The sequence below is a fragment of the Heptranchias perlo genome, chromosome 8 (genome assembly GCF_035084215.1).
Source record: "Heptranchias perlo isolate sHepPer1 chromosome 8, sHepPer1.hap1, whole genome shotgun sequence".
Classification (NCBI taxonomy): domain Eukaryota; kingdom Metazoa; phylum Chordata; class Chondrichthyes; order Hexanchiformes; family Hexanchidae; genus Heptranchias; species Heptranchias perlo.
Window position 1 is genome coordinate 75,658,085 of NC_090332.1, and position 21,356 is coordinate 75,679,440.

Sequence of the window (21,356 nt, forward strand, 5' to 3'; positions counted from 1 at the left end):
TCCCCAGGACCTGATGGCCTACATCCTACGGTTCTAAAAGAGGTGGCTGCAGAGATAGTGGATGCATTGGTTATGATCTTCCAAAATTCCCTAGATTCTAGAACGGTCCCAGTGGATTGGAAGGTAGCAAATGAAACACTGCCACTCAAGAAAGGAGGGAGAGAGAAAATGGGGAACTGCAGGCCAGTTAGCCTGACATCAGTTGTTAGTAAAATGCTGCAATCCATTATTTAGGAAGTAGTAACAGGTTACTTAGAAAATCATAGTATGATCAGGCAGAGTCAACATGGCTTTATGAAAGGGAAATCATGTTTGATAAATCTATTAGAGTTTTTTGAGGATGTAACTAGCAGGGTAGATAAAGGGGAACCAGTGGATGTCGTATATTTTGATTTTCAAAAGGCATTCAATAAGGTGCCACATAAAAGGTTACACAAGATAAGGGCTCATGGAGTTGTGGGTAATATATTGGCATGGATAGAGGATTGGCTAAAGGACAGAAAACAGAGTAGGGGTAAACATTCTCAGGTTGGCAGGCTGTAAGTAGTGGGATGCCGCAAGGATCGGTGCTTGGGCCTCAGCTATTTACAATCTATATTAATGACTTGGATGAAGGGATGTGTCCAAATTTGCTGATGATACAAAGCTAGGTGGGAAAGTAAGCTGTGAGGAGGACTGAGTCTGCAAAGGGATTTTTGACAGGTTAAGTGAGTGGGCAAGAAGATGGCAGATGGAGTATAATGTGGGGAAATGTGAGGTTATTCACTTTGGTAGGAAGAATAGAAACACAAAATATTTTTTTAAATGGTGAGAAACTATTAAATGTTGGTGTTCAGAGAGACTTGGGTGTCCTTGTACAAGAAACACAAGATTGCATGCAGGTACAGCAAGCAATTAGGAAAGCAAATAGCATATTGGCATTTTTTGCAAGGGGGTTGGAGTACAAGAGTAAGGAAGTATTACTACAACTGTACAGGGCTTTAGTGAGACCTCACCTGGAGTACTGTGTACAGTTTTGGTCTCCTTATCTAAGGAAAGATATACTTGCCTTTGAGGCAGTGCAACAAAGGTTCACTAGATGTATTCCTGGTATGAGAGAGTTGCCCTATGAGGAGAGGTTGAGTAGAATGAGCCTATACTCTCTAGAGTTCAGAAGAATGAGAGGTGATCTCATTGAAACATACAAGATTCTGAGAGGGCTTGACAGTGTAAATGCTGAGAGGTGGTTTCCCCTGGCTGGAGAGTCTTGAACTAGGGGGCATAGTCTCAGGATAAGGGGTCGGCCATTTAAGACTGGGATAAGGAGGAATTTCTTCACTCGGGGTTGTGAATCTTTGGAATTCTCTACCCCAGAGGGCTGTGGATGCTGAGTCATTGAGTATATTCAAGGCTGAAATGGATAGATTTTTGGACTCCAGGGGAATCAAAGGATATGGGGATCGGGCAGGAAAGTGGAGTTGAGGTCGAAGATCAGCCATGATCAGATTGAATGACGGAGCAGGCTCGAGGGGCCGTATGGCCTACTCCTGCTCCTATTTCTTATGTTCTTATGTACTGCATGTGGGGACTCGATGGAGAAGCACTTTGGGCATCGAAGAGACCTTGTCCCACCGATGGACTTTCTAACTGCAGTACTGCAAGTTCTGCAACTCCACAGCAACTGTCCAAGATCCCATCTCCGTGCGAGTGCCTGAATGAAGGGACTGCTCATCACTGATCGTTTTGTGGCCAATTAAGTGGACAGGGAGCTGAGGGCGGATTAAACCCACTGCAACTGTAGAGGTTGATGCTGCATCACCAAAACCGAAATTGTTTGATCAAACAGCCCCTCTGACTGTGCAGTACTCCTTCAGATCACCCCTGTGCTTGCCGACCCACATTGGCTCGCAATCCAGCAACACCTCGAATTTAAAATTCTCATCCTCTGATTCAAATCCCTCCATGGCCTAGCCCCTCCCTATCTCTACAACCCTCCAAGAACTCTGTGTTGCTCTGACTCTGACCTCTTGTCCATTCCCCACTCCCTTTGCCCCACCATTGGCAGCCATGCGATCAGCTGCCTAGGCCCTAAGCTCTAGAATTCCCTCTCTAAACCACCTCTCTCTCCTCCTTTTAAGATGCTCCTTAAAAATCTACCTCTTTGACCTTGCTGTCCTAATATCTCTTTATGTGGCTCGGTGTCAACTTTTGTCTGATTACGCTCCTGTGAAGCACCTTCGGACGTTTTACTACATTAAAGTTGCTATATAAATGCAAGTTGTTGTTGTTGTTGCTGACAAAAGGCTATGAGCAAGGATGTGTTGTAAAGAATTGCATTGGCAAAAACGATCCATTTTAACAAGATCACTGTAGATGTGTGCTGGCAATACAGTGGATTAAAAGTATAAGAGGTTAAATTCGATAACCCTCGAATCAGACCGAGGGGGTCGTGGTGCGCGATTAACTTTTGCCTGGTTGTTCCAATGCAGGCAGCACGTGAGATTTGTGCTGCCTGGTCACTTACCTGATTCCAACGTGAGCAGCCAGGCCCAGCTGCTTTTGTTCAATGACTTCTTGCCAGATATCGCGTGAGTGGCTCGCACCTCTAAAAGGCAGCCTGCGCCTCTTATTTGCAAAAAATTAAGATACGGAGATCAGACATTGCACAGGTAAAACACAGGTGCAGGTTCCGTCCCTATGTTTACAAGCTATTGAGTTATGTTAAAACATTGAATAAAAGTTGCACACTACTAAATCCCACATCCTCCGATCTGCACACCAGACCTCACCAATCTGCCGATCTGAGTTTGTACCGGACGTGTGAGAGAGTGTGCACCAAGGTTCTCCGATGTGCTGGAGGCCTTGGTGCAAGAGGTGATCAGAAGGAGGGGCATCGTATATCCGCAAGGGCGCAAGAACAGGTACAAATGCATCGGCAGCCAGAAGCAATAATCTAGCAACTAACCTGTAAATCCTGCATGGTCCCTTTTAAACAGCTCTGGTGAGGGGTCCTCCTGGCCATCTATGACATGTTCAGCGTTGGTTGGAGCGCTGAGTGCTAAAATGGTATCTACCCCTTTAAATCAGCGTTGCACACTGATCTAACGCATATTCTCCTTCCTTTACATGGTACTGGCGTTCGTTATCTGCGTGTGCGCAAAGGCCTTTACTAAGATGGCGTCTGGCGCACATCACATGCGTGCGCATTCCGGACTCCATTTTGGGACCTTAAGCTGCATCGCGCCTAAAAAAAAACAGGCGCTATGCAACTGAATTTATAGCCCATAGTTTGCCCTTCAGTCCGCTCCTGATAATTCCAAATTATTTTTCTCTGTGCCGAAAGTAATTTTAATTATCCACTAATTTGAATTAAGCGATGTAAACAACATAGCTTAATTATCAGATAATTAAAGTGACTTTGAATTTCAGAGGAGTGGTCTGTAATTACCCTTGCCTTTAGAGATGGGTCTTACCGAACTGGAAAAATAAACTCAGCAATCTGCTCATAGAGTAAATGAAGATGAGAAACCTCTTAGTTTATGAGTGAAGATCTTTCAAACCATTTTAGAAAAGTTCTGAGCTAGCAATTTGTGAAGGATTTTCTGTAGCACTGGTAGCTGCTGAGATCTTGGTCATTGAGTCCTGACCCACTGAACCATGGCGTTCAATTAATGCAGCTTTCAGTTTCAAAGTCTGCACTGTATACCCTGCATCCCACTCACTTCGCACAGCTCCCTGGTGTTCACAGTCTATCACTGCACAACTTGTTGAAGTTTGAAGCATGCGTGAAATACAGAGGGAGTGCTCAGTTCAGCAGATTTATTAGCTGCGAGTCTATCCCAGCTACATGGGGATCCAGTTGGTTCAAAATTAGGAAGGAGTGCAATTGAAAGGTGTGTCAGACTGGGAGGAAGGTGTTGAGTGGAGTCCCAAGGGTCTGTAGTTTGACCCCTGTTGTTTCTGGTCTACGTAAATAACCTAGATGTCAAAACCAATTGTAAGCTTGTTAAATTTGCTTACAGCACTAAAATAAAGAGCAGTGGAGACTGAGATTGTAGCACTTAAGGATTTGCAGGGAATTCAGATGAGTTATGCAGCAGGCAGACTAATGGCAACTGAAATTTAATATTGACATTTAAAGTGTTGCTCATATGTTGCACAATTTTTCAACCAAAGTATAATAATAGAATGCTCATCCTTTCAATGTGGCATGGCAGTTAGAATGTTGGGATATATAACTAGAACAGTGGGGCGAAAGAGATTTTACTATTGCTAAACTATTGTCACTCACTTGGGGCACTGTGTTCGGTTCTGGTCACTGTCACAAAAAGGATGGAATGCAGAGCAACAAGATTGTTCCCAAATGTAATGGGGATAGATGAGCTAGGAGGAAAAATTAGAGAAGCGAAACTCTATAGAATAGAGAGAAGGGAGGACCACATTCAGGCGGATAAAGTATTATAGAGAATCATAGAAAATGATTAATTGGTTATGGATAAGAGAAGCTTAGATTACTTCAAAGTAAGTTAGATCAGTCGGACCACACATATAAACATAAATGAGTGAAAAGTAAGTTTCAAAACCGATCTGAAGAATTTCTTTACTCAAAGCATAATAAATAGCTGGAATAACCTGTCAGCTGGATTGAGAAGAAAGATACTAGGTGTAATCAAAATGTAGTTGGATGCCAGGCTGACATTTCTTTTTGTTCTGTGTGGAAGCCCACCACCATGTTTTAATCACTAAATCAAGCTGCCGGAAAACCAGCAGAGGCCGAGTTTCTGTGACTGATATGAAGTAGACTCTCTCCCGTAGGGACATAACACCATCTACCTAGGTCCAGGGAACCTAGGCATAGGTAAGCTAAAGCCAAGGTTTGAACATCCTTAAGTGTGCATAACAATATCTCTGGAGTTTAACCAGCTAAAATTGCAGGTTGCACAACACTGGGAAACCTCTTGTCCATCACTGACCACCCTACCCAAGAGGGCATCAGCTTGCAGGGTTATCTGTAGCTTTGACCGGTCTTACTAAAGGGTCAGGCTGACTAGTCGATGATGAAAAGTGCCCTGGAGCACAGAGGAATTGTCTGACTGAGGTATCAGATTGCCAAGTCTGGAACTGGTCAGTTTGTTTCTAATCTTCCAGCACCAAATGTGATCTGTTGGCACCAACCCCCAGAGGGACCCTGCTTGCCTCTCTTTTCTCTTCTCTTCTCTCTTTCTTTTCCCCCTCCCCCACCAAAAGATAGACGATAGTCAACTGCTTAATCCAGGTCCCCATGCTGGGAGAATTGGGTTACTGGGGGGATGAGCACTGGTAGACTGTCTATCTCTTGGCCTTGAATGTTCTTATGTTGTAGTAAGTGCTGAGCGAGGTTGCATTCCAGTTCAACTCACAGAACATAGGAACAGGAGCAGGCCATTCAGCCCCTCGAGCCTGATTCGCCACACAATTAGATCATGGCTGATCTATATCTTAGCTCCAGTTACCCGCCTTGGTTTTACATCCCTTAATACCCTTACCGAACAAAAACGTATCATCTCAGTTTTAACATTTTCAATTGGCCCCCAGCATCCATAGCCTTTTGCGGGGGAAGAGAGCACCAGATTTCCACTATCCTTTGTGTGAAGAAGTGCTTCCTGACATCACCCCTGAATGGTCTAGCTCTAATTTTAAAGTTATTCCCCCTTGTTCTGGACTCTCCCACCAGAGGAAATAGTTTCTCTCTCTACCCTATCAAATCCTTTAATCATCTTAAACACCTCAATTAGATCACCCCTTAATCTTCTACACTCAAGGGAATACAAGCCTAGTCTATGCACCCAGTCCTATTAATATAACCTTTTTAGCCCCAGTATCATTCAGAAGCTCTACCCCAACTCCAGATCTGACACCTATATGGTTGTTTATTACACTGGGAAGCGCATGAAGAGGAAGAATTTATGGTTCCCTATTAGAATATTGGGTTTATTGCTAAACCATTGCTGTACTAGTTGAAAGGCAAAAAATCTTTCCCACAGAATAGTTTGAAATTAAAGGAAAAATGTCTTGTATAGAGGCCTGTTGAAGGAAGGTGGTTTGTGTGGAGGAGATGCCCATTAAGAGAATGAGGACCACATTTACTAATCAGCATTCCTTCCTCTCAGTAGGAGATTCCTAGTTGTGGAGCATGGTTTCCATTAAGAGCTTCTGTTTATTTCCAGCTGTCAGCCATGGCTCAGTGGTAGCACCTCTATCCTTTTGAGTCAGAAGGTTGTGGGTTCAAGCCCCACTCCAGTGACTTGAGCCCAAAATCTAGGCTGTCACTCCAGTGCAGTCCTGAGGGAGTGCTGCACTGTGGGAGGTGCTGTTTTTTGGAAGAGACATTAAAAGTGCTATATAAATGCAAGTCTTTCTTTCCATAGGACAGACACCGAAGCAGAGATTGACCTCGTCTGTCAAATTGCGAAACACTCTGGAGCTTACGATGCTGTCCCGTGCAATCACTGGGCTGCTGGAGGCAGAGGATCAATACAGCTGGCTCAGGCTGTCAGCAAGGCTGCCGACCAGAAGAGTAGCTTAAGATACCTTTATGACCTAAAGGTGAGACTTCCTTTACGTTCTTTATTTAGCTAAGTGTCAAAATGTTCTCGCGAAAGATGCAATATTGCCAATAGCCAAAGTAATTTAGTGACAGGTGGTGGGAAAATCAAGTAAAAATCCATCTCAATCTACAAACTATTTGTAGTTGCTGGAAATTAATTTGGGGTTCAACAATATGAGGATATAATGCAGGGGTGTCCAAGGCTTTTGCCTTCATGGGCCAGTTGGGTATGTATCTTGGAGCCTTGGGGCCACACGCAACGTTTACACCTGTATTTCTCATTAAGTTACAGGTATCCTAAGTTGTTGATACTAACCGGCCTGCCCATTCTGATCTAGGGTTCATTCACCTATGAGCCAATAGTGCTAAGCACAGCTGGGGGCGAACCAGCCAATAAGAAATATAATCACGAATAGGATGGAGTTGCCTGGACTCCAAGGGGTGAATTGCCAGGGCTCATGGGTCATGTGTGGTCCACGGACAGCGGTTTGGGTAAAAGAAAGAAGAAAAAGACTTGCATTTATATAGCACCTTTCACGACCTCGGGACGTTCAAAAGCACTTTACAGCCAATTAAGTACTTTTGAAATGTAGTCACTGTTGTAATGTGAGAAATGCAGTAGCCGATTTGCGCACAGCAAGATCCCACAAACAGCAATGAGATAATGACCAGATAATCTGATTTAGTGATGTTGGATGAGGGTTAAATATTGTCCAAGGCACCGGGGAGAATTCCCCTGCTCTTCTTCGAATAGTGCCATGGGATCTTTTACGTCCACCTGAGAGGGCCGATAGAGCCTTGGTTTAACATCTCATCCAAAAGATGGCACCTCCAACAGTGCAGTAGTCCCTCAGTATTGCGCTGCAGTGTCAGCATAGATTATGGGCTCAAGTCTCTGGAGTGGGACTTAGATGCACAACCTTCAGGCTCAGAAACAAGGGTAAGAGAGTTAGATTTCAGAAGGAGTATAGTTGAACAATCGATGGTTTCATTTCATTAATAGGTCCTGTCACTTAGGCTCTTGATATAAGCCGTTTTGGTCACACTCAATGATATTAGGTGCTCTGTAGTAATATATAGCTTCTGATGTTTTGAAGCACTGAACCCAAATGTTAGCTAGTGATGCTGTGGGTAGGCTTTAGTGTGGTTAAGTTCACTTGTAATTATCTGCGGTAATCTCCGTTGATAATGTTTGCATTGGATGGAGGATGCTGCAGCATAAGTCTAGAATCAGACAGTTTTAATCATTACCTGTGTTAACTAGTTAATGTGTATAAAGTCCGGGCTGTGTAGTAGCTTGAACTAAATCGAAAATAAAACCTTTTACATCAGCTGTCATAGGTAATGATATTTTGTCCCGTTTCAGTTCTCCATATGTAATGGTATACTCCACTCCCCGTTCCTCTGACTCTGGTCTTTTGTGCATCCTCCTCCTCCTCTCCATTTGCCCCTACATTGCGGTCGTGCCTTCAGCCACCTAGGCCCAATGCTGTGGAATTCCCTCTCTAAGTCTCTCCTTTTAAGACCTTCCTTAAAACCCACCTCTGACTAAGCATTTGGTAGCCCTCCCTAACGTCTCCTTATTTGATTATACCTCTGTGAGGCACCGTGAGACATTTTTTTTCATGTTAAAAGTGCTAGCTGATTTTACCTCATGGTAAACAATGGAAACTAGGGTTTTCCTGAAAACAAAAAGTAATGAGTGGATTTATTTGTCCTCTAAATCCCAGCAGTGTTGGCCAAGTACCTTCGACATGTACAGATAAATTTATGAATGCAGCAACAATTCTCATATCTTCTCATCTCAGTCTTGGGCTGTACAAGAATTGGACTGGACAAAATGTACTTGGGTTTCTGTACTGCACTTCTTAATTCAGTCATGGTTCTAAGTGTCATCAATTTCAAGTACAATGGGCTTTGGTTGCCAGAGAATATCGATGCAGCTGTCCAGTAAGTTTATTGCATTTGACCCACTGGTTTTACATTTAGCTTTTTAATTGATGCAGAGGTACAGCTTTTGTTCAAAATACAACCAGGCGCCTTTTTTAAAATTTATTGGAAAACTAATGGTGAAATGCTTTGTGGTTTTTATGCGGGCATCGTTTTATTGAATGAACAGATAATCATTTTTATATGTGCTGTGAGAACATGGCAATTTGAAACCTTAAACTGTTTTGATACTCAAAGGGAGTAAAGCAAAATTTACTGGCCTGTTTTGTTCTGGAACTTCTATTGAGTGTGTGTACGTAATGACTCACTGGTTGAATAACTCTAACTCTATAGAACTGACAATTGTGGCCATTCTGATAAATCGCAGTCTCTGGCTGGGGGTTCCTGGTTTAAAGGCTATCAGAGATCTCCCTGCCAGGTACAGTACAGGTCTGATCCGGGTGGATCACCCGCTCCAGAGCAAACTTGAGCCTGTTGGTGATGGCCTTAGACAGAATTAGACATTTAGCAAGGAAATGGGAGCCTTGTCCAGGGCCTGAATCACTGCTGTAAACACAAACAGCAATGAGATTAATGACCAGATAGTCTATTTTAGTGATGTTAGTTGAGGGGTAAATATTGACCAGGACACAAGGAGAACTTCCCTGCTCTTCTTTGAAATAGTGCCAAGGGATCCTTTACGTCCACCTGAGAGGTCAGATAGGGCCTTGGTTTATCGTCTCATCCGAAAGACAGCACCTCTGACAGTGCAACACTCCCTCAGTACTGCACTGGGAGAGTCAGCCTGGATTATGTGCTCAAGTCTCTGGAGTGGGACTTGAACCCACGACCTTCTGACTCGGAGGCAAGAGTGCTACCCATTGAACCACAACTGACAAACAGTGCAGTAGTGGGGTGATTTATGACAACTGTGCCTTTGTTATAAATGTAGACACCGTGTGTTCTTAAAGTGCAGGTCTGCTACATTGAGAATATCTGATACGGATGTGGACTGCAGCCAAGAGAGTAATGGTACAAGGTCTTTAAATAAATTGAAAGCACTGTAGGCATCATCCTGGAAAATACGAGCGTTGGCTATTTCATGCAGCTCCGTCTCCTAACGGCCTGAAAAATTAGGTGCTCAGACAAACCAGGACACATCCTATCAACACTCCAGCACTTTGACAGGACCCAGAGAGATAATGCATGGCAAGGTCATGATAAGCTTCTCTCTGCCAATTGGATAGAGCGGAGGAAAGGGGGAGGGATTAGATGGTAAGAAACCCTTTTGCATCAAACCAGAATGTTGCAGTTTGTAGAGGAGACTGAATTGAACAAAGTGGTGGAAAAGGTGATGGTAATTTTATTATTGTTTTGGTCAGCATGTTTCTTAAAATTAAGGTAACCTTTAAATTAACGAACAAAGCATTTTCAAATATTTATTTAACCATTCTCTGGGGGAAAATGCAATCATTCTCATTCAGAAGCTGGAACTCCAGTCAGAAAATGCAGGCCCAAGGACTAGATAAAAGAAAGACTTGCGATAATATAGCGCCTTTCACAACCTCAGGACGTCACAAAGCACTTTACAGCCAATGAAGTACTTTTGAAGTGTAGTCACTGTTGTAATGTAGTGAAACGTGGCAGCCAATTTGTGAAAAGCAAGATCCCACAAAAAGCAATGAGATAATGACCAGATAATCTGCTATAGTGATGCTGGATGAGGGATAAATATTGGCCAGGACACCAGGGAGAACTCCCCTGCTCTTCTTCGAATAATGTCGTGGGATCTTTTACGTCCACCCAAGAGGGCAGACGGGGCCTCGGTTTAACATCTCATCTGAAAGATGTTTCTTTTGAGAACAAGGGGAAAACTGAGACTCTGAGTCTTTTTTTTTCCCTCTGCACTGTCTCCAGTGTTTGAATGTCTCCCTTGTATCTCAGTGACCAGAACTGGACCCAATTCTGCACGTGCAGTCTGACCAGAGCTCTGTACTCTGTGATCATGACTTCCTCTGACTTGTATTCGATTGTTTTTTTGGCTATGGCCTTTCAACATCCTATTGGGCTTTGAGAATTGGTACTTCCTGGTTTATCTGGTTTCCTCTCCAGATTTGCCGCTGACCTCAACCTTGACCAATTTGGCTTGTCAATTTTTTTTTAAAAAAATCACCCCTCCTCCCAAGCAAATTATAAAGTAATTAAAAATATAAATTCAGACTCAAAAGCAGGATTTTGTTTTCCCTTGTGTATGACAAGTTTTTAATCACTTCAGATACCTTATAGATTTTTTTAAAGCAAATGTAAATATATGGGTTTATGCACGAAAATATAAGATTATTTCCTTGATGACTAGTCAGAAGTACCTTAGCCTAAACCTTCACAATGCAACACATGAAGGCAAAGGTTTCTGTCGTGTTATAATTCTTTTCACAGTCTCTGGAAATTCTCGTCAACCTGTTCCATAAGGATTTAAAATATAAGCAGCAAAGCAGATAGGGTTTTTTTTTTAAATATCGAAGATTATTTACTGATTCTGAAAACATTGTCAAACGTTAAGTTGAGCAAACTTTAATTACAATAGAGAGACTGGCGAAATGGGCAGACACATGGCAGATGAAATTTAATGCAGAGAAGTAATGCATTTTGGAAAGAAGAATGAGGAGAGGTAATATAAACTAAATGGTACAGTTTTAAAGGGGGTGCAGGAACAGAGAGACCTGGGGGTTTATATACAGAAATCTTTGAAGGTGGCAGAACACGTGGAGAAGGCTGTTAAAAAAAGCATATGGGGTCCTTGGCTTTATAAATAGAGGCAGAGCACACATAAGCAAGAAAGCCATGCTAAACCTTTGTTAATCACTGGTTAGACCTCAGCTGGAGTATTGTGTCCAATTCTGGGCACCACACTTTAGGAAGGATGTCAAGGCCTTGGAGAGGGTTCAGAGGAGATTTACTAGAATGGTACTAGGGATGAGGGACTTCAGTTATGTGGAGAGACTGGAGAAGCTGGGATTGTTCTCCTTAGAGCAGAGAAGATTAAAGGGAGATTTAATAGAGATGTCCAAAATTATGAGGAGTATTGATAGTGTAAATAGGGAGAAACTGTTTCCACTGGCGGGAGGGTCATAACCAGAGGACACAGATTTAAAATAATTGGCAAAAAAAGCCAGAAGGGAGATGAGGAGAATTTTTTTTTTTTACTCAGCGAATTGTTACGATCTGGAATGCACTACCTGAAAGGGTGGTGGAAGCAGATTCAGTAGTAACTTTCAAAAGGGAATTGGATAAATACTTTAAAGGAAACATTTGCAGGGCTATGGAGAAAGAGAAGGAGAGTGGGACTAATTGGTAGCTCTTTCAGAGAGCTGGCACAGGCAAGATGGGCCAAATGGCCTCCTTTTGTGCTGTATGATTCTATGAAAACATTGTCAAACTTTAAATTGAACAAACTTTAATTACAATAGAGTAGCATTTGATATAACACTAGGCTAGTTAGAATGTGGAATACTCTGCAGAGTCCCTAAATTCTTTCAAATGGAATTAAGTAGTTGCTTGATAAAGAGGAATATTAAAGGGTATGAGGAGTGAGCAGGAAAGTGAGATTAGACTGGGTGGGATATTAAAGGGTATGAGGAGTGAGCAGGAGAGTGGGATTAGACTGGGTGGGATATTGAAGGGTATGGGGAGTGAGCAAGAGAGTGGGATTAGACTGGGTGGGGTATTAATGGTTATGGGGAGTGATCAGAATGTGTTGCTCCTGGAATAGCAGACTTAATGGGTGGAATGTCCTGTTTTTGTGCTGGAACCTTGTGATTCTGATGTACAAGAATGATTGCTTTGCCAGTAGTTTTAAAATGGGAGAAGGGGAGGGGGAATCTGTGGTGTTTAATACTTACTCTGCTGAATAAGCTGTAACACAGTTGAATACAACCTGTGTTTTAATGGTTAATGCAACTCCAGTTTGCCAGTGACAATTCAATCATTTTTTGCACAAAAAATTGAATTATCCAAATATTCCAATTAACCAACCCAATTAAAATGGCAATTTTAAAAAAATAATGTGATTATCCAGGGAACGAACTATAATCATGTTATAAAAGATAAATGACCCACTGATTCAGCATTGATGCAATTATTTCTTTAGCTCTGCCCCCTTCCTGTTTAAGGTTTTAATGCTTTCTTTCAGTATATGCATTATAGAGAACGCAACAACTGTTAACTCCGGCTAACTGTTCGAGAAGCTTTATTGATCGGTGGGCAGATAGCTAAAGCAAGTTGCCCACCTTGGCCTGATTAAAATATTAATGGGTTCACCATCCTATGATGAACTGTGAATAGACAGTGTGGCTCAGTTGATAGCACTGTCGCCTCTGAGTCAGAAGGTTGTAGGTTCAAGTTTCACTCCAGATACTTGAGCAAATAATCCAAGCCGACACTCCCAGTACAGTAGTGAGGGAGTGCTGCACTGTCGGAGGTGCCGTCGTTTGGATGAGATGTTAAAACTTCTGTCCTATCAGGTGGCTGTAAAAGATCTCTCTTTCGAAGAAGAGCAAGGGAGTTATCCCCGGTGTCCTGGCCAATATTTATCCCTTAACCAACATCACTAAAGCAGATTATCTGGTCATTATCTCATTGCTGTTTGTGGGACCTTGCTGTGTGCAAATTGGCTGTTGAGTTTCCTACATTACAACTACGCTTCAAACGTACTTCATCAGCTGTAAAGCGCTTTGGGACGTCCTGAGGTCGTGAAAGGCGCTATCTAAATAGAAGTCTCTCTTTCTAACCTACATATAAGAAAAGTGAACTGACTCTGAAAATATGGTTGTTAAAATTTTAAAGAACCGAACTGCTATTGAAAGTTGAATGAGAGCTGAAAATCCCAGCTCGCTGCTTGGTTCCGTGGTCATTTCAGACAAGTGGCAACCTGCAAACTGTGACGACAATAGAAACTGAATTGGAGCTGCAAGGATGGAGAAGCTGTCAGGAAGAAGCTATAAATAATGTTGACTGGCATCTTCTCAATCCGTTACTGGGCGTAGGGTCAGTGTTATCGACTGTGGAAGTATTCGAGTTATGTCAGTGGGGAAGTGTGAATAATAACCTTGGACACTGGCTGTGCATTGTGAGGATTTGTTGGCTGGAGGCCAGCCAGCCTCAGAGTCGGAGAGCGTCCACTTTGATGATATAACCCCTTTGTCTCGTGCGAAGGCCAGAGAAGCATCAAGCTTGATGAGGTTTTTAGGTTTACCCAAAATGGCCAGTTGTTGATTTGCGAGCTGATTTACTGTTGGCAGATCACTCTCTTCTCTGACCTGATACTGTTACTTGTCTCTGGGGTAGACTCTCTGCTCCACTTAGAATCATACAGAACAGAAGGAGGCCATTCATCCCATCTTGGCTGTGCCGACTCTTTGAAAGAGCTATCCAATTAGTTCCACTTCCCCGCTCTTTCCCCATAATACTGCAAATTTTTCCTTTTCAAGAATATATCCAATTTCCTTTTGAACGTACTATTGAATCCGCTTCCACCACCCTTTCAGACAGCGCATTCCAGATCATCATAACTCGCTGAGCAAAAAAAATTCTCATCTCCCCTTTTGGTTCTCTTGCCAATTATCTTAAATCTTTGTCCTCTGGTTACTGACCCACCTGCCAGTGAAAACAGTTTCTCCCTATTTACGCTATTAAAACCCCTCATAATTATGAACACTTCTATTAAATCTCCCCTTAATCTTCTCTTCTCCAGTCTCCCCCTGTAACTGAAGTCTCTCATACCTGAGACCATTCTAGTGAATCTCCTCTTCACCCCCTCCAAGGCCTTGAAATTTTTTTTTACTATTCGTTCATGGGATGTGGGCGTCGCTGGCGAGGCCAGCATTTATTGCCCATCCCTAATTGCCCTTGAGGAGTGTGGTGCTGTTAATTGGGCACATAATTGGGCATAGTACTCCAGCTGAGGTCTAACCCAGTGTTGAAGGTTAGCATAACTTCCTCGCTTTTGAACTCTATGCCTCTATTTATAAAGTCAAAGATCCCTTGGCTTTTTTAACAGCTTCTCAACTTGTCCTGCCACCTTCAAAGATTTGTGTGTGTACACCCCCAGGTCTCTCTGTTCCTGCACCCCCTTTAAAATTGTACCATTTAGTTTATATTGCCTCTCCTCATTCTTCCTTCCAAAAAATGCATCACTTTATAATTCAGTCTTTCCATTTTACAGATGCCCATTGTGGAAAAGATTCGCACAATAGCGCAGAAGATTTACGGGGCTGAGGATATAGTTCTGTCTCCCGAAGCCCAATCCAAGGTGGATCTGTACGTCAGTCAGGTGAGAAACAATCAATGAGCCAGCAGCCTGCGAAGGCCAGGTGTTTAGTATTTGTTCACACTGAGCAGAATTGCTGGGAGCTTGGTCTATCGATGAAGATATTCACAAGAACTATCCATGAGTTATAAACAAACCCACGTTTATACAGTGCCTTAAACGTAGAACAAAATTGTCACAAAGAGCCTCAGAGGAGTGAAACGGACACTGAGTGTAAATGGGAGCGTTGGGAGTAGTGAGCCAGCGAGAGCCGTGATCCAATAAGAGGCTTTTGAGGATACATTTAAGGCGGGAGTGGAGCAAAGTTTAGGGAGGGAATGCCAGAGAAGAGCGTTAAGACAGCTGCAGGTCATGCCACTGATCGTACAACAGAGGGAGGGAGAATGCGCAGGACAGCTGAAGGCCGTGTCACTGATCATATAGCAGAGGGAGGGAGAGTACGCAGGGCAGCTGCAGGTCATGTCACTGATCGTACAGCGGAGGGAGGGAGAGTACGCAGGACAGCTGCAGGCCGTGTCACTGATCGTAGAGCGGAGGGAGGGAGAGTGCGCGAGACAGCTGCAGGTCATGTCACTAATCGTACAGTAGAGGGAGGAAGGGTGTACTTTCATCCCTTGACTTGAGTAGAAAGAGGGGAAAAATACCACTATATCTCACAGACTATAAGGACTTGTCTGTCCAAGGTTCCCTGTGTTTGTAAAGAAAAGTAACCGACAAGAATAATAGGAGGTGGGAGTTTTCCATTTTTTCACATCATGCCTGACAGAGTCGTACATTAATTCCAATGATTGATTGAAGCTTTTCTTCATCGTGGACACGTTAAAGGAATATTGGAGAATAAATGATGAGTTTTTTTAAAAAATAAAAGCGGGTCTGTATTCAAATCCAATTCACAAAGGGTTAAAATTTTTGACTGTGATAGAGCTTTGCATGCAAGTAGCAAAAATCCGCTGCCCACAATTTTTATTATTTTCTTTACTTCATTCTCCGGATGTGGGCATCGCTGGCAAGGCCAGCATTTATTACCCATCCCTAGTTGCCCTTGAGAAGGTGGTGGTGAGCGGCCTTCTTGAACCGCTGCAGTCCATGTGGTGAAGGTTCTCCCACTGTGCTGTTAGGTAGGGAGTTCCAGGATTTTGAACCAGTGACGATGAAGGAACGGCGATATGTCTGTCAGGATGGTGAGAGACTTGGAGTGATGGTGTTCCCATGCACCTGCTGCCTTCGTTTTTCTAGGTGATGGAGGTCACAGGTTTGGGAGGAATTTCGCATCTAGGAGCCCTAAAGACTTGAATTTACTGCTCAGTTACCTCTCTCCCAACCAGCCTTCCACCACCTTGGGATACTGAGGCTTGTCGTAGACGCGTAACGTTGAGTCACTGAGTCTTGGCTCCCAACAGCCCTGCTGTGTGTTGCTTCCGTGGAGTAAGAGGGGATGGGGTTCTGCGACACAGCATCATCACTTAACTTCACCCTGCAGGTATAGCAGTCTTGCACTGGAGAAAGTGCAAAAAAGATTTACAAGGATGATACCAAAACTGAGAGATTATAACTATCAGGAAAGACTGAACAGGCTGGGGCTCTTTTCTCTAGAAAAGAGAAGACTGAGAGGTGGCCTGATAGAGGTCTTTAAAATTATGAGTTTGATAGGGAAGATGTAGAGAAGATGTTTCCACTTGTGGGGGAGACCAAAAGTAGGGGGTCATAAATATAAGATAGTCACTAATAAATCCAATAAGGAATTCAGGAGAAACCTCTTTACCCAGAGAGTGGTTAGAATGTGGAACTCGCTACCACAAGGAGTGATTGAGGCGATTAGCATAGATGTATTTAAGAGGAAGCTAGATACGTAGGTGGAGAAAGGAATAAAAGGATATTTTGATAGGGTGAGATAAAGTAAGGTGAGAGGAGGAGCATAAACACCGGCATAGACCTGTTGGGCCGAATGGCCTGTTTATGTGCGGTAAATTCTATGTAATTGGTAGGCATTTTATTTAAGAAATATATGCTTGGAGAGTTGAGGCTTATATTGAAACGCCCACATAATTGTTTGACAGAAATAGGCTTTGTGTTTTTGCAGTAAAATTACTGACTATTTGTTTGAATGTTTGACCTGCCCTTTGTGGCGGGGAGATTGGGGTTCAGTGATCCGGTCCTGACTACATTCTGTGTAATTTTCACCTGTATCTGCTATGTTGATGATGTGTTCAATGACCAGTGCTTCTCCTTCCTGGCGCAGGGCTTCGGAGAGCTGCCGATCTGCATGGCGAAGACCCATCTGTCGCTATCGCATCAACCCGAGCGCAAGGGGGTTCCCAGCGGGTTTATTCTGCCGATCCGGGACGTGCGTGCCAGTATTGGGGCTGGCTTTATCTACCCGTTGGCTGGCACGGTAGGTAACCTTTTCCCAAAAACGTATGGCGGTCGCAACATACCGAAGAGCCTCAAAATGGGTAAATCCATCACCACGGGTTGTGTGGATTTTTAGTCTTGTGAACAGGCAGCGAGATTTCACCTTGTTTTGAGACAACTGGCAAAAGAACCAGAGGGGAGATGAGGAGAAATTACTTCACTAGCTGTAAAGTGCTTTGGGGCACCCTGAGGTCATGAAATGCGCTATATAAATGCAAGTTTTTCCTTTCTTACTACAAACAATCAATCTCTTGCTCTGTGCCATGTAATAATTTTAGCCCCTTTTTTGGAATGGCACCAGGGATGAGGAACTTTAGTTATGAGGAGGAGCTGGGATTTTTCTCCTTAGAGCAGAGACGGTTACAGGGAGATTTAAAAGAAGTGCTCAAAATTATGAGGTGTTTTGATAGAGTAAATAAGGAGAAACTATTTCCACTGGCAGGAGGATCAGTAACCAGAGGACACAGATTTAAGATAATTGGCAGAGAACCAGGGGGAGATGAGAACTTTTTTACGCTGCGAGTTATGATGATCTGGAATACATTGCCTGAAAGGGTGGTGGAAGCAGATTCAATAGTAACTTTCAAAAGGGAATTGGATAAATACTTGAAGGGGAAAAAATTTGTAGGGCTATGGGGAAAGGGCTGGGGAGTGGGATTATTTGAACAACTCTTTCAAAGAGACAGCACAGGCACGATGGGCCAAATGGCCTCCTCCTGTGCTATATTTTATGAAAGGGAGCTTTAATCCTTTGAGTCAAAAGCAAAAGAAAGTGCAAAAAAGATTTACAAGGATGATACCAAAACTGAGAGATTATAACTATCAGGAAAGACTGAACAGGCTGGGGCTCTTTTCTCTAGAAAAGAGAAGACTGAGAGGTGGCCTGATAGAGGTCTTTAAAATTATGAGTTTGATAGGGAAGATGTAGAGAAGATGTTTCCACTTGTGGGGGAGACCAAAAGTAGGGGGTCATAAATATAAGATAGTCACTAATAAAATCTGAAATAAAAACAGAGAATGCTAGAAAAGCTCAGCAAGTGAGGCAGCATCTGTGGAGAAAGAAACAGGGTTAACTTTTCAGCTTGAAGACCTTTCGTCAACTGGAAGATGTTAAAGAGTTAAAACATTTTAAGCAAGTACAGAGCCAGGGAAAGGGGGGTTGGGGGAAAGAACAAAAGAGAAGGTCTGAAATTGAGTAGAGGGCAAGAATGATTTTAAAGACAAAAGGGATGATGGTGCAAGGCAAGGACGAGTAATGGGACAAGTTAAGAAACAAAAGATCGGTCTAGATTAGCTGTAAATGGCAACATCAGAATCATTACCAACACCTTCTATCCGAAAAAGTGGGAGCAGTGGTTATGATCTGAAATTATTGAAACCAATGAGTCTAAAGTGCCTAAACGACAGATGAGGTGCAGTTCCTTATTGGCACAGTGTAAGAGGGAGAGGTCAGAGTGGGAGTGGGACGGGGAATTAAAATGGCAAGCGACCGGCAGGTCGGGGCACGCTTGCAGACTGAGCGGAGGTGTTCAGCAAAGCGATCACCCAATCTGCATTTGGTCTCCCCATTGTAGAGGAGACCGTGTTATAAGCAACGAATACAGTACACTAAATTGAAAGAAGTACAAGTAAACCGCTGTTTCACCTGAAAGGAGTGTTTGGGGCCCTAGATGGTGGGAACGGAGGAGGTGAAGGGGCAGGTGTTGCATCTCCTGCACTCGCACGGGAAGGTGCCGCGGGGTGGAGAGCGGGTGTTGGGGGTGATGGAAGAGTGGACCAGGGTGTTGTGGAGGGAGCGGTACCTTTGGAATGCTGGGAGGAGAGGGGAAGATGTGTTTGGTGGTGAGATCGCACTGGAGGTGGTGGAAATAGCGAACGATGATACGTTGAATGTGGAGGCTGGTGGGGTGGAAGATGAAGACAAGGGGGACCCTTATCATGGTTCGGAGAGGGCAGAAGTGCAGGAAATAGGACGGACACGGTCGAGGGCCCAGTCACCTTCAGTGGAGGGGAATCCTCGGTTGAAGAAAAAGGAAGACATATCGGAAGTACTGGTGTGGAAGGTGGTATCGTCAGAACAGATGCATCTGCTTCATTGCTGTAGAATTACCATAAATTGCATGTCATTGCGCTAGGAAGGAAACATTTCCCAAGGAAAAGGGCTTCATTGAATTCATAAATGGTGTCACTGGGTCCTTGGAGCTCAGGGTACTTGATGGGATGTAGTGCAGTGCAAGATAATTGGGATTCTTCCAGTTAATTCTTCTTCGCCTATTTCCACCTACATAACATGGCCTGTCTCTGCCCCTGCCTCAGCTCATCCATGCCTTTGTTATCTCTAGACTCAACTATTCCAATCCTCTCCTGGCCAGCCTCCCACCTTGAACGCTTCGTAAACTTGAACTTGTCCGAAACTGCCGCCCATATCCTAACTCGCACGAAGTCCTGTTCACCCATCACCCCTGTGCTCGCTAGCCTACATTGGCTCCCGGTCTGGCAACGCCTTAATTTTTAAAATTCTCATCCTTGTTTTCAAATCCCTGCACGGCCTCGCCCCTCCCTATCTCTGTAACCTACAACCCTCCGAGATCTCTGTGCTGCTCCAATTCTGGCCTCTTGCGCTTCCCCAATTTTCATTGCTCCACCATTGGCAGCCGTGCCTTCAGCTGTCTCGACCCTAGGCTCTGGAATTTCCTCCCTAAATCTTTTTTTTTCTCTCCTCCTTTTAAGATGCTCCTTAAAACCTACCTCTTTGATCAAAAGATCACCTGTTCTAATATCTCTTTGTGTCTCGGTGTCAAATTTTGTCTGATAACAATCCTGTGAAGTGCCTTGGGACATTTTACTACGTTAAAGGCACTATATAATGCAAGTTGTTGCTGTTGGGATGTTGGCATCGCCCATTATTTCCTTCCCCTTGGAAATGATTTCGAGGGATAGTGAATGTTCTTATCCAAGGGCATCGGGTAGAAAAATGGGGCATTTTAAATTGGTGAAGAAACGGCTCTCTTAGATCTCCCTGCCCCTGGTTGGACGTATTCCTCAAGGTTTCATCACATGACCTCCAACCACGCCGCCCAGTCAAACAGCCTCCCCCCCCCCCCCCACAACCCACCATCTCCAATATGTCTATCACTAATAAATGGAAGTGATCAAAACCGCACAATGCTTTGATGTCCCTATGATTCTTCTGCCGGGTTGCTCGCAGCAATGTCCTGGAGATTAATCTTTAATTCCTGGAGGGTTGGCAAACCCTAGCCTCTGGGCTGCAGCAGACACAAGTGGACTAAGTACAATATCTTTTGGTTTAGTGTTGGGATTAAGGAAAGATGGGAAGTGACTGTGACAAAGCAGCCGGCCCATCCCTTTGAAAATGTTGACAGACCCTGAGTGCAAGATGTGGCTGTTCTTATGTTCTTAATTAAAGTGCTCTCCGCAGAAAGTTACTTCACTCTCCATCTCCAGAAACTTCTGGAAACCATTTCACGTGCCCATCCTGCAAAATCCCATAGAGGCTGTCTGCCTCCACCCACACCCTTCAAATTCCCCAAATTTCAAGGGCTGATGTCTGGACACTACGAAAAATTTCCCCGATACTCTCATATCGCAAACTTCACTCATTTTCAACTGAAGGATCTTGCATTTTACATGAAATAACTTTTCTTTTTAAAATTAATGGACTCAAAAAAAAAAAATGCAGTGCACCCTGTGGATAGTACACACTGCAGCCACGGTGCGCCAGTGGTGAAGGGAATGGATGTTTAAACTGTGGGCTAGGAGGCCTTGTTTGTATCGCCCTGCCGTAACAGGGGATTGAGATTTGACGTGGGAATGCTTGAGATGGGAAACGTTCCATTCCCCGGTGCCAACATCCCTGACCTCAATAGCAACAGAAAAAAAAATAACATTTGACATTTTCCCTAATTTAAAATATGAAAGGATTACGGAGCTAATCCCTCACTGGTCACCCAAAACTCATCCTAGATATCTGTGGAATGTTATGTGAATGGAAAGAGAACCACACACTTCAAATTTCAGCAATTTATTCTGGAGAATTATGATCCAGAATTCCAGGCTAGCGCCCATGAGACTTGGACTAAATCTATGACATCCATGTGTAATTTG

General features: G+C 43.6%; 1 protein-coding gene across 3 annotated transcripts in view; it reads left to right on the forward strand.

Moving 5' to 3' along the window:
• Positions 1-21,356, forward strand: part of mthfd1l (methylenetetrahydrofolate dehydrogenase (NADP+ dependent) 1 like) — a 171,023-nt gene that overhangs the window by 101,130 nt on the left and 48,537 nt on the right. For all 3 annotated transcript variants that reach the window (XM_067989356.1, XM_067989354.1, XM_067989355.1), the window contains 3 exons: positions 6,387-6,564; positions 14,715-14,822; positions 17,059-17,211. In XM_067989356.1, coding sequence (XP_067845457.1) covers positions 6,387-6,564; positions 14,715-14,822; positions 17,059-17,211 — 439 coding nt within the window. The remainder of the gene's footprint in view (positions 1-6,386; positions 6,565-14,714; positions 14,823-17,058; positions 17,212-21,356) is intronic.